The 13828-nt window shown below is 39.6% G+C and overlaps 1 protein-coding gene across 15 annotated transcripts in view; it reads left to right on the top strand.

Moving 5' to 3' along the window:
• Positions 1-13828, top strand: part of tjp1a (tight junction protein 1a) — a 118893-nt gene that overhangs the window by 55778 nt on the left and 49287 nt on the right. The window contains exon 1 of one of the 15 annotated variants that reach the window (XM_056381641.1): positions 11441-11668. The exons of 13 other annotated variants lie outside the window; for them this stretch is intronic. In XM_056381641.1, coding sequence (XP_056237616.1) covers positions 11450-11668 — 219 coding nt within the window. In that variant the 5' untranslated portion in view covers positions 11441-11449. Of the gene's footprint in view, positions 1-11440; positions 11669-12988; positions 13425-13828 lie in introns of those variants that run through there. One more of the 15 variants, XM_056381674.1, reaches the window with a different exon arrangement.

Below are 13828 nucleotides of genomic sequence, written 5' to 3'. Positions count from 1 at the left end.
GTGGTCTGCATAATGTTCCCTCTGATACACTCTAATTAAAGATATGCATGTTCCATTAGTTGCACACAGGGGGTGGACAGCAAAGAGCCCATATGGTTTTTAGGTTCCTTATGTTTGGTAACTTTGATTTTTGTCTTTGACTGAAAACGTGAATTTGCATTTATCTCTAAATTTTCTACCTGTTTGTACCTAACTACAACTAGAGATGTTCCAATACCATTTTTTCCCTCCCAATACCATATCTGCCACTTGGGTATCAGCCGATACAGAGTACTTCCAATAACAATGCTTTAAAAAACTTGAATAGCTGTATACTACTAACCTTGTATGAATGTGATTTGATTGCTGTCATTGTTGTATGGCATGGCTCAAGTTAAGCCCTTTGTAAAACATGAACAAATACGTGAATGCCACATAATCTTTCTTTTATTATTATTATTTTATTTGACTTGAAATAGTTAATTCCTACACTAGTTGTCCTAACACTAGTGCCACCCCTCAAAATCTAAGCGTTGCATACTTTGCATGTTGCCTTTTTACTGCCAGGACTTTCCATTGTAACATATTGCCAAATTGCTGTATTTTGCTAATGGTTAATGTTGGAAATCAATTCTTTGCCACTATATTATATTATATACAATTTCCGGTGGCTGCACAGCACAACTTCCTATGTAAGCAACTGCTTTTTTATCTGGGTCTAAAACTATAAAGTTTATTAATAATTTACATGGTATAGGTGCCCATGCCGATATTTTAGGCAGTATCGGATGCATTTCTTATACTAGCATCAGTATCAGAACAACTGTATCTACAAAACACTTGTCTTTCTCTTTGGTTTTTAACATTTGCTGTGATCATATCTGAAAAAGCAAGACTTCTTTGGCTTTGTCCTGTGTTGTTGACTTTGGCTCAGCTTAGCAGTGTATAAAACCTAGAATGTCAATGATAGCAGAACTGAGTTGGCTTGACTGCTTGGAATAAACATTAGCAGAACAGTAGTGTAGCATTGAAGTGTTTTTTTTACACTGTGTTACCCTGATGCTGTCGTCCCATTTCAGCAGCTTCCATATGTTGTTTACTGTACGTGTCACATGGTTAGGCCAGTGGCACAAGTTCAACTGAGCGGGCCTCAGGTGATACAAGAGCTTTAGGCAAACAGAGGCAGATAACATCCCTACACAAAGCCCTGTGCCCTGTTGGTGGTGCAGCAAAGGCAAATGCAACATACCACCCCTGCATTTAATGTTATGTTCTCTGTTTTGTTGATTTATTTTTATTTTTTTCGTTAGACTGTTATCTAATGAGAGATAGAGGCAAATGACATGTAACAAACATTAAAGTTGAATCTGAACACAGAATATACCTACCAATATTTTGTCTCGTAATCTCAAAGAAAAAACTAATTTTATTTTGGTTTGATTCCATCCAAACTGTCATGAAAAGCTTTTAGGGGGCAAAAGTTGTTCAATATCAGCACATCACTCATTGTTGTCTTAACTTCAGTTTCTGTTTTGTCTGGCTAGCAAATCTAACCAACAATGATGGAGACCAGACCAGTGACTCAGCTGGGCTGTTACACTGACCAGTATTCACTTAGTATTATGTTGATTATTTTGGTATCAGTATATCCTGCACGTAACGAGAAGTAAGAACAAAAAGCCAAAGATATATATCTTAGGATTAGAGAATGTGTCACCAATATATTTTTTGTTCACCAGGGAGCACTGACAAGTTTATTTTTCAGTGTGGCTAAATGTGACATAATGAAGGATTTTTGTTTGAATTTGACTGTCAACCATCTGGTCATTGGCGACCCATTTCATAGTTTTTAGGAAGTAGTGTTATGAAGGTGTGAAAGCTTAAACTTTTGTCAATATTGACATGTCGATGTAAGATCGGTTAGAGTCTCAACTATTCAGTTCATATTTCAGACACCATGAGCACAATTTGTTCATATTTATCAGCATGATAAATCAGTGAAGCAGTAGCGATACCCTACCTTTGAAAAGGTCATAAAGTCCAATTGTCTGCCCATTCCTCGATTATTTATATTCCTTTTGTCTGTAAAATGCTTTTCTTTTGCTAGAGTACCAGAGATGAGATGGTTTTTGGTACATAAAACCACAAACATATCTTCTTGAGGATATCAAAACTTAATAAAATATAAATAGAACACTGAAAATATTTAAAATATGGCACCTTTAAAGAAGCTTCAATCAAAGACAAAAGTATGGAATCCTATTAATTTGTCTTATTTCATTACAAACTTATCTGTGCTGTCAGTTGGTTATTGTATTGTAAGTGTGGCTAATGGGAGGGGATAACTCATTGTAAGTCATACCATTTTTAGCACTTTGATATAACAACTCTATTTCTTTATATTGAGGTTGTTTTTTGAGAATTTTCTGAGATTTTATAGATAAAACGATTAAATAAGAAAATGATATATAACTAAAATCATTGTAAGTTTCAGCCCTGATGTTTTTGTACATATATTGCTCAATATACCCTTCCTCTTTAACCTCTTTGGTGGCAGTTTACAGCAAGCAAATCTACACTGTTTACAAACCATACCATAATACTTTTTGCCGCCTTGACACATCCTCATTCACCCTTGTGTCCCTACCCGCTTTAAAAACAAGCCTACACCCTTGCATATCTGTGCCTGGCATGCAGGAAAGGTTTGGATGAACACTTTCAGTCTCGCCTCACGTATGAGCTCATAGGAACTGTCTATATGCTGTAGAATAGGACACTGTAAATCCCTGCCCACTGCCCAGCTCAGTCCTGACCCAGCTCAGGCCCCACAGTGCCCACCCCGAGAGAGGTGGCTTAGACTGGCTTTTAGGTCCGCTCCCTTTCTGCTGAGTTCATCAGGCTGGTCCTTTGAGCAGGGAGCCAGCCCACTGCCTTGTGGCTCTTTCTTTCTTTTCAGGCGACAAATGTGCTAAAACAGCACTCCATAATCACTTGGCATTAGGGGCTGTTGTGTTGGGCATTAGTGGTTAGAATTGACCAGCGGGACGTTATAAAAATGAGTCTGACAAGAGAACACCAAAGCTGATGAGTCTGGATCCTGGCACTGGACGGCAAGGGGATTAGTCAGCTAACACACTGGCTGGGGCGTCTGCAGGGTCGGGTCCCATCGCATCTCATCACCACCAGGCTTGAAGCGGCCCCTGTGGCTGCCGTGTCTCCATCCGCCTCTGTGGCTGGCTGGGTCTGGTTCCCATCCTCCACCACTTCTGCTTCCCCCACTCTACCAAAAACACAACATCATTTCCTCTCGTAGGGTTGTGATTTCATTGGAGGAGCGTGCAGTGTCATAAACATAGGACCAAAAGGGTTAAGTGGCAGTAGAGGAGTCTGATTCAGTAGTTTCTTTAAATGTTTCTTTTTAACTCATAGGGAAGAAGATAAAGTGTGTCGAATGGTCTTAATTCAAAACGCTTAAAAATACACACATGTATCTGCATGTTTTTAACACAAGTCTAGCTGCATACACTTTGTCCATCTACAGAAAATTGCAATGAAATTGATGTTTTTCAAAAAGCTGACTGAATGCACAGAAAGCTGCTCAGTTCACTGCTAATTTTCCCGATATACTGTGTCACAGTCAGCTTTTCAAAAGAGCCCAAGGGTTTTCACTGACTGACCGTTCTCTGATTTCATCTCTGAAATTATCTGCCAATAACTACAACAGTCACCAGAAATGAATTTGCCTCAGTGAATGTGGAGTTAATTCAATCGATTTTTACAGAATTACGGCTGTTTTTGTCAGACCGGCACTTGACTCAGCTTGAACTGTTCAACTTCTCCTGTGGGGTGTTGAGTGCCTGTGGCTGTTTCTCTGGAAGCTCCTGCTGTTTCCACTCCTTTGCCCAGTGCAAGCAGTTTCATACTGCTGGAATGTAGCAGTAACAGGCAGTACCATGGAAGAGTCACTGACAGTGGGGGTGAGATGCACGTCCTTTATTCAGGCCAACGCCGAGTTCACTGGACTTGAAATATTCCCTAATTCATCATAACTTTGTGGTACAAAATAGTGTAGTTCAGCTCAGCCCTTCTTTCTCTTATCTTATCTACTGTTCTCTCTGTTTTTGCTGCACTCTCTTTCCTTTCCTTTCACATAGTTTTCTCCACCTCTCTCCATTTCCTCTCATCTTATCAACTCTTACCTAAAATTAAATTAAAACTCTTAACTTTTAAATTACATTATTCTTCCTTCTTCTACCAAGCTGGCCCTTTTTTTCCCATGCTCTCCTTTTTTCTCGCTTTAATCCCTTTACCCTTTTTCTCCTCTCTTTTATCTTCCCTCCTCTGCTCCACTCTCCTTTGCTGTCCCCTTATTTACTATTCCTTTATTTCCTTTCCTTTTCTTTCTTTTATTAATTTTTTTCTTCATCATTTTTTTTTCACATCAGAGACTGCCACTGTTTTTGCACTGTGGAGGATGTAGACTGCTAATCTCTATTACTGAAGCTATTCAGATTTTACATGTGTATCTTTCGGTTTTTAGACCTGCTATTATCCATTACAGTCTGCAAAATGTTCAACAAGCAATAATGAATCTTCACTATTTTGATTAATTGTTAATTGTAATGTCATTGTTTCCAGAAAAAAATGGCAAACATTAATCCTGTGATTTAGATTTGCTGTTTTTCTTTGTCTTATATGATAGAAAACAATATTTTTGAATTTAGATTGAACTTTTTGGGGGCAATTTAATTATTTTCTGACCTATTTTATGGACGAAACAGTTAATTAACTGAGAACGTGAGAATAATCCTTTGTTGCAGCCCTATATTAAAATCTGTTAACAGTAATACTGTACAGGTGTCTAATTTTACCTGTACTACCCGAGGTCTGAAATGAAAAACACTTTATTAACACATTATTCATCTGTGAGAAATAAACTAGGTTGTGATCAGTTATCTCTACCAGGTTTCCTCACTGCACAAACAGAAAACATTTATCACTCTATGAAAATGACTGAGTCTGCTGTTTCTACAACTTTACACTTCTGTATCTTCTCTTGTGATTACAAGTGACAATATCAGAACAAAACACATTCAAACCAGTTTGTTCCTTTTTGGATATACTGTAGCTCCGATTTGTAACAGTGACAGTTTGAAACACTAATTGTCCTTATTACCAAGAGAGAAGGCCGACATATTGATCAGGTAAATCTTTGAACAGTGGTCTTGAATGAATGGTTTGCTTGGTTGGTGTTTTTGATTCTTTTTTTTTTTTTTTTTTTGGATCAAGCCTAATGTCACTTTTACTCACAAATCCCATAATAACTGTAAGATAATGAACAAACACACCACCTTCAGTCAAACCAGACTGTTGGTCAATATATCAATACACACAACAGACAATAGGGTTGTTGTCACTGTAGGATTTACAATGGAAACAGTGGAGATCATGTGGTGTACCTTAATAGGATTTCATCTCGATGTGTCACCTCATGAAAAGTTAAGGCAACTCATGTTAAGCAGTTAGTGTAAATGAGTCAACATGCGCTGATCCATTCATACTAGTGTTCACTGCCCTAATACTTTCTGACTACACTAATACTTTCTAACTGCACTGTATTTCTATTCCACAGCTATGGATTACAGAGTGAGATTGTGATTCATTGTGATTTAGAAGATAAGCTTTAAGGTTTCATCAGTGAATGTGTATAGATTGTATTCACTGCACTGTTGTTATAGCCTGAGGTGGACATTTACTGTAAGTGCTTCCAGACAGTTTAACTGCTGCTTTTATTGCACTCTCTTCTTACTCTGTCTGAGATGACACATAAACCCGTTGGAATTAACAGTGCAGCATAATTGCTGTATATTTCTGTGGTGCTGCCTAATGTGTGACTGATAATGTGCCACTGCTCCCGGTGTCAGTGTTTTATTGTTTTGTTTTTCTGAGTTGTACCAGGTGAGGCCTTAAGGCTGACTTTTATGCGTGAGGTGTTGCAGTACTTCAGTACCTCTGCTTCAGTGTTTCCTAAGCCTCGTTCGTAGAGAATACCTGACATGCACCTCCTCAACTAACTTGAGTACATACATGGGCTACATGGATACTCCAAAAATGATAATTGGTCTGCTTGGGATACAGCAGGCTGAGGAAAGGCTGATATTCTTCCTTCCAATCATGTCGGACATGTTATGCAATTTTAATGAAAGCAAGGCACTGACAGATAACATAGAGTGATGAAGTGCAGGAAAATACTGTAACCCATTCTTTTAAAATGGTTCATTCTCCTTAAGTGGAGAACAGGTAAACATCATCCATAATTAAGACTTCATCAGCCAATCAAGTTTGTACAGAGCATTTCAAAGCTTCCCAAGTGAATCTACAACAATGCAGCTTTGGTGGTTTAAGGGCGTGCTTGTTATAAGTAACAAATTACTCCTTTTTTAAGCATTTATACTCGACAGATCTGTGATGCGAGGCTTTCACTGATGCATGCATCAAACGCTACATTGCCACCTTCATAAGGTGCTGTCCTCTCTCTCTGTCTTTCCTAACTCCCTCAGCTGTGTAAATAGAGCCACAACTAAAAGATTGTCGACATCACTTGTCTGTTGTTCTGCATTTTGTAATCATTTAGAGTATACAGTTCTGTTGTCCAGCCCTCACAGATTAAAATATTACTGGTAAAAACAACTTGAACTTGTCCTTCGAATGCACTTTAACATGTGATTAAGAATATCTGATTATGTGAGAGGATTTGTGTGGTCATGCTGCTGTCGGTTTGCACAGATCTTTTCCACTTTGTTGCACTTTTTTGTCACAGCTCCATTCATTACCCACAAGCAATTTTCCATCTCTTGACTTGCTTGAATATGTTCTGTTTTTGACCCTTGAGCTCACATGTTTTACAAATCCAGCTGAGCATTGCTCATCTGATTATAGGGAAGCAGTGACAATGTACAATCATCAGTATGTAATGAAAATACTACAGCAGTATTGTTTATGCTCAGTGATTTGAATTTAAGTCAAATTAAAACATTTTTTAAAGCTTGCTTAGATTTCCCATTAGACATCATTCTTGCTGTGAAATGACAAATAAAACTTACAAAAGACAGATATTTTGCTTTAAATTCAAATTTACCTTACTTATTCTTACTCTTTTCCCCACATCGCTGAATTGCTTATATGTGCAGTAAGGTAACCCAGCAGGTTAACATGTCAGCAAAATATTTTCATGCACCCACCTGTCACTTAGTGCAGCTTTGTGGAATTGGATGATAAAAATCACATAAAGGTGCAGCCTGGGTGCACGTTATTTAACACATCTCTGTGGTAACAATGGATTTTCCCCTCTTTTCTTTATAGCTGAATAGCCCTAGTTTTTTTTTTTTTTTTTTACTTTATATTGTTAGGCGATTTCCTGACCTGTTTTTTTTTTTTAATGATGATTGTTTTTTTTCCTGGTTTTCTTATCGGTCTTTGAAAGTGGATCGTTATCATTAGAAAAACCATGATTTTCCACAGAGTGTGAATTGAAACTTTAGAGAACAGTCTGTATTTTCTCTCCGTGTCATGAGCTGGAGGACAAACTGGGACAGCACAGACACAGTGTAATACATTTATCTTTACGAAAAAATAAGACTAGGCAGTAACAAAATGCTGCTTGAAGTTACATTTGCATTGTCTGCTATATCGCAACAATGAAGGGGATTGTCATGAAGTATGCACTGGAAAAACACACACAAATACACACACAATAACACACACATACACGAACACACGCACACACTAGACTGAGCTGAGTGCGCTGTAGATTGTACCTTGGGATTTGCAATATTTTTAATTTACAGTCTCATTCTGCTGCAAACAATGGGGTCGTCACGTGGATGGAGAGCATGACGTAATGGCTAGTTCTTCCTCAGCAGATTTATACAGTATATTGACTGTTAATGGGTGTGGGTCTCTCACTAAGCAAAAAAATAAAGATTCGACATTAAGTATTCAGGTTGGTCCAAGGGAGGAAACTCATAACAGCCTGTTTACCTTACTGAGAAATAATCACAGAAGTAGCAAAGTGGTGGAATTTCAAGTAGACCTGTTATCGTCCTTTGCAACTTGGGCCATTACTTGTTAAGCTACTTGAGATATTGCTGGGAAGCAGAGTGGAGTTCAACCAGGTTCACTGCAGCATAGTCTCTGTTCTCTGGCTATAAAAGGCTCAGCAGTCCTTGTCTGTTGAGAAGAGAAAGAGCAAGAGAGAAGCAGAGAAAGAGGAAAATGAGAGATTTTTTTTTTTGGCTGGTCGATCACAGGCTGCCTCTTGGAGTAAATGTCTCCAGAAGATTAAAAGTAGCCTAGTTCACTATCAGTGACTGAAGACCCTCCATGGTAAATTTAGTACTGTAAGGATAAGAATGATAAGCTAATTTCTTCATCATGAGAGCTAAGTGGAACTAAGTGTCTCTCAGAATAACAGCACTTCACACTATTCTTACACAGGTTAACTTTTCTTCTGTGGTTGTGAATGAATTAGGGAAGGACACAGTCAAACACAATAGTAGCAATATTAACCCCAATAATAAGAAACTACTTTTAACTATGTGAAAGTATTTATATTTTCATTTACATTTTTACTAAGTGCCATTCTTGGAGTCCTCCCCAGAACTGTGTGTCCTTGAATATATTTGAAATTAATTGCAGTTGCTTTGTGACATCAAAATAGCTAAATGCCATTTATCTTTTTAGGGCATGAAAGCAAGAGTATATGTAGATACTGCAAAACATGATGAAAGAAAAAAGACTTCAGATTTTATAATAGCTGATGTTGATAGCCTTGTTAGCAACATGACTCAAGGGATGGCAATGTTGGTCTGTTGGTCAGCCAGTCGGTTGGTCCACTTTAGTCCAGACTTAAATACCTTATCAGTTGTCGGGAAGATATGCCAAGAAAATTTATGCAGACATTCATGGTCCCAGTGGATAAGTCCGCCTAACTTTGGTAATCTCTGACTCTATCTCTAGCTCCACCAACAGGTTGATATTTTGAATTAGATTGCTATGAAATTCTGATCCCAAACAAAGACCTCCTCATAATCGCGGTGATTGTCTGACTTTTCCTCTAGCACCTCATGGTGGTTCCACAAATGGATTGCCATGAAATGTGGCAGTCACATTCATGTCCCCCTCGGGAAGAACTGTGATAACTTTGATGATCTCTGGACTTTTCCTCTAGCGCCATCATCAGGTCAAACTTTCTATTTGTCCACTACTTAACGAGTTTGTGTTTAATGCCTAGGCAAAGCCTCACAGAGCTGTTGGCATGGGTGTAGACGCTTCAGTTTTCTTTATTGTTTCATTCTAAACGTATTCGTTTTATCCCATTAATACTGTATGTTAACCATGCTCAAGTATTCAGTTTAGCCAGGAACTGCTCAACAGCTCACCTGCACAGTGCTGCTGAAAACAGGGGTGCTTACTGTGTGATGTGGGAGGGTGTGATTGATAGTATGTGCTGTGACTGGATATGGAGGAGAGGGACTGCATGACTGGAAACAGTTGACAGGTTTAGTGGAAGATCAGGTTTAGAGTCTCTCTTAGTGGAGGGAGATCTGAGTTATTACTGTAAGGATATGCTCCTCGCCTTGTTGGCCTTCTTTGAACCCTGTGGAAACTCTTTCTGATATAAAGCAGCAGTCAGGGAGTGTGTTTGCAGTCGATATTTAAGATGATATGTGGAAGGTAAAATGCAGGTTAAAAGACAGTTTTTCATGCTGTTGTTTGAATAGCTCTTTTAGCCCACCTAATGATCAGATATTATTGTGGAATATAGTTCTATAATGTTTTTATTTATGGCTTTATTTTAGAGATATTTCTCTCTCGTGTTGTGTAATCAGCATTGGATGGGAGCACTGTAATTACCATCATTGTATAGATGAATACATTTGACCTTGAATCTTCAACCACATCTTATTACACATAAACTCATGTTTCTTGAAATCCAAAAACCAGATTTGTGTTTACTGGTTGAGTCCCTCACAAAAGCTGGAACAATACTGACCTGAAAGGTAGGGGATGAATTTGAGAGATGCCTGCTAATCCTGTCATATGATACTAATCTGGTCACAAACGGTTGGCCTTTTAAGCAGAGATGTGACATTTGTATACTGATCATTAGTGGGTTATACTACAACCCTTTTCTCTGTGGCTTTTACTGAACATATCAATATTCTGTTAGTGGAAGTTTCTCAAAATGAAATCAAGGTGAAAATTATATTTAAAGTATAAGGCAGGTGATATTCTATATTTTTCTTAATGGAAATAAATTCCAATGAAAACACCAAACCCGGCAGTGAATTGATCCTGGTAACAAACACTGCCTGTGTATTCAAAGCCTCGTGTATCTTATTCTTCTGTGCCATAGTCCTCCATTGTTGTCCAAAGACATGTTCCTTTCTCCATGGGCACTGTAGCTCAGTTTATTTTGAGTCAATCTCAGAGACAAAAGTGCATCAAATTTGCATCAGTCCTCAGCTAAAAAAAACTACAGTACCCAACTGTGCAAGAAAATTTCTTAACCCATAAGAAAGAATAGAATAACACCCGCTTGATCATTTAAACAGGTTATTTCACCACAGAAAAATCCACACAAATTATTGTTTACCAATGTTTGAATCCTAAAGGAATGACTTCTAGATGTAGCCATAGTTGACCTGGTCTACAATAATGTGACACAGATTGATAAAGACCTTCAGTTGGTCGCATGTCTCCAGAAGGTTTCTATTAGTAAGTAGGAACAGAGCCTCTGCTGGACCTGCAGGGCAGCCCTGAGTCAACAGGGCACAGGAGGGATCAAGCACCCTCCCACAGACACCTAACTCAGGACAGATGAAAACAGGGAAATAACATCTGTTTAAGAACTTTCACCAGTTGGAAAACAACTGTTTCGCATCAAACATCACATTCTTCTTTATTCATCATCATGTATTTGTGTTCTTGCTAACGTGAACGCCTCTATGCGCATCAACAGCCAGCTTTACATTTATAGTTTGTGCACATTATGCTGTTTCACTCTACATTAGCCTTTTTGCTGCAGGAGAAGCTGGGTTGAATGAACCTTGTGATGTGCTCCAACAAAATGTGGGCCTGCATGTTCACCTTTGTTTTCCATGTGCCTGCTCTTCCATGAGCGCACCTGAGCTTTGAAGCTGCCCGCTGCCGAAAAGAGCTGTGTCTTTGTGCGTGTGTGTGTGTGTGTGTGTGTGTGTGTGTGTGTGTGTGTCTGTGTATGTGTGTGTGTCTATGTATGTGTGTCTGTGTCTGTGTGTTTGTGAGTGATAGAGAGAGAGAGAAAAAGAGGGAGAGATGGGAGCAGGGATGCAAGCATAGAGGACAAAGATAGCTTTGATCACAGTGGAGTGTCACTAATGTCTTGCTCCTCTCTGTCAGAACATCTGAGGTACGATCACAGGCGTGGATGAGAGTGAGAGGCGAGCAGCAGAGGAAAGACTTCTGTTTATTGTCATTTTCAAAGGTGATTGGCAATATTTTGGTGCTCAAGTCGGATTATTTCGATTGTAAATTATTGGTAGCAGACACCCGAGCGATCATGTTAAACATCCTGCTGTCCGCACTGATCGATCCCGACAGGCGTTTGAGGAGCTTCAGAAGGAGTGAACGACTTGCATCAATACTAGTATGTATCACCCCTGGGGCATGTTTAATACTGCTATGTGTGTGTGAACCCTTGTGATGAAAACTGTATGTCCCAAGTCGATTTCTTCTTCAAATGAGTGTGTGTTTCCCTGGCTGATGTAAGGTTGCTGGTTTTAGAGCTGTTCATCTCTCTTGATCCTCTTCTCAGTGTGACCTGGCCTTTCCGGAGGTCATCCACTGCTTGCAACCCTCAAGACATGTCTGCTACTCTTGACTGGTGGTATCCTAGCCTTGTAGGATTATGTCTGGTGGGAATTAACCCCTTAGACCACCTACACTGTCACCAAGCCCGCCTCCACATCTGAGCAAGAAAGACAGAGGAAATAATCATTAGAGGAGCTAGATTCAGGGAATGTGATTGCTCAGTTTGTTTGGAAAAGAAAGGCTATGTCTCTGTGTTCATTATCACATGTACTGTAACAGTGGACACTGAAGACTTTCATGTCACACTATTTCATCGTTTTGTGTTTCTCCTGTGGCCCACTTTGATATCACATATTATTGTTTGCTGGAAACAGAAGTAAACTGTGAAACAATGCAAGCTGAGATTGTTGCATCCTGTGCGTGGGGTGTGGTTTAGGAAGTCATAGGAACTCAACTGAATGGCTTTTGTGGTTTCCTGTGAGGTCACTTAACCACAAACACTGCTAATTTCCCTCTCCAAAGAAATGTTTTCACATAAGGACTCTCTGTTTAGTTATGTGACTCGTTGTGTAATCTAACAGATGCACTACAGCCAAAACACCGCACAAACACTGAGGAGGGAAAGAGTTTTGGGTCATTATGCAACTAACTTTTTTAATATTCTGCTCACGCTGTTTTGTTCTGAGGGCAGGCTTCCTGGAGCTATATTTTACAGCGATTTGTGGTGCATTTGACAAGGGGGCAGTATATCTTTCCTGTGTTTTTGCCCTCCCACTCCAGATTTTGAAAGACCACTGTAACCCTTCTGCAAAATACTATCACAACATTGACCAGCATCTCACGGTGAAAGTGAGCATTCAGCATCAGCAGAGACAGCGGCGTCGCTTCTCCTTATTGTATCCGGACTGTTTATCACACGGGATAACAGGGGTGGGCACTTTTTCAGCCGCAATAAAAAAAAAAGATTACAAACAGAAGATTAAACAAAAGCATCAAGCAATAATGTATATTCCAATGTACTACAACAAAAAAGTCGTTATTAGAGAAGACGTTTCGGGGTAATTAGAGAATGCCCCCGTTTTCCCGGAGCGTTTCCCCCCTCCGTGCGTGCAATGGTCTGCTCCGCACAGACGCCGTTGCTCACAGGGCCGAGAGAGCAGGGAGAGGTTCACTCAGCCTGCCATTGCTGTACACCGTCCGGGTGATGCCTCCCCTTTCCAACTTTTCATCCAGCGGTTAGCGACGACACGTCCAAGAAAGGTGGTCTTATTTGCTTTTCGTTTTTTTTTTTCAACTCAAGTTTCTTCCATGACTCGATACCTTACTGGACTAACGCCAGCGTTTCGGGCAACGAAGATAAGATAATGAACTTTGGACTTTCTACACGGCTTTTCGTGACATGTTTCCCGTCGTCCCGGATAAAATAAAATAACAACGTAGCCCGGCGTGGCGGCAGCTGGGCGAAAATTCAATTGGAAGGAAAATAGCGCACTCTCCCAAGTGATTATAAAAACAGAGACAGCAACAACTTTTGACCTGCCAGTTTTGAAGCAGAATAGGAGAATAAAATGTCCTCCAAAGCTTCAAATAAGGTGGGTACCTGGACGTGTAAAAATCAAGTGTGAAGTTCCAACATTGTGCTGCAGGCTTTTGTTATGTGTGTGATCAATTTAAAGGGTAACTGGTTAATTTTGCTGTAGATTTTCCACACAACTTTGTAGACTAGTGGTAGTGTGGTAATATAGTATCCTAATGGTGGTTGTGTTTGTGTATGAGAGAGAGAGAGTGTGTGTGTGTGTGTGTGTGTGTGTGTGTGTGTGTGTGTGTGTGTGTGTGTGTGTGTGTGTGGTATAGGGGTTATCCTGAAATCTACACCTAGTAGCATAGCCTACAACCAGCCACGCTGTTTCTACTGTACAGTGTTCAATATAATCTGACTTACACTGTCACTGTTGATAAATTGTCACTGATAAATCACCCAGCTGTGTTCATACAA

This window comes from Seriola aureovittata, chromosome 1 (assembly GCF_021018895.1).
Source record: "Seriola aureovittata isolate HTS-2021-v1 ecotype China chromosome 1, ASM2101889v1, whole genome shotgun sequence".
NCBI lineage: Eukaryota > Metazoa > Chordata > Actinopteri > Carangiformes > Carangidae > Seriola > Seriola aureovittata.
Note: the sequence above shows the minus strand (reverse complement) of the source record. Positions and strands in the feature narration are given on the sequence as shown.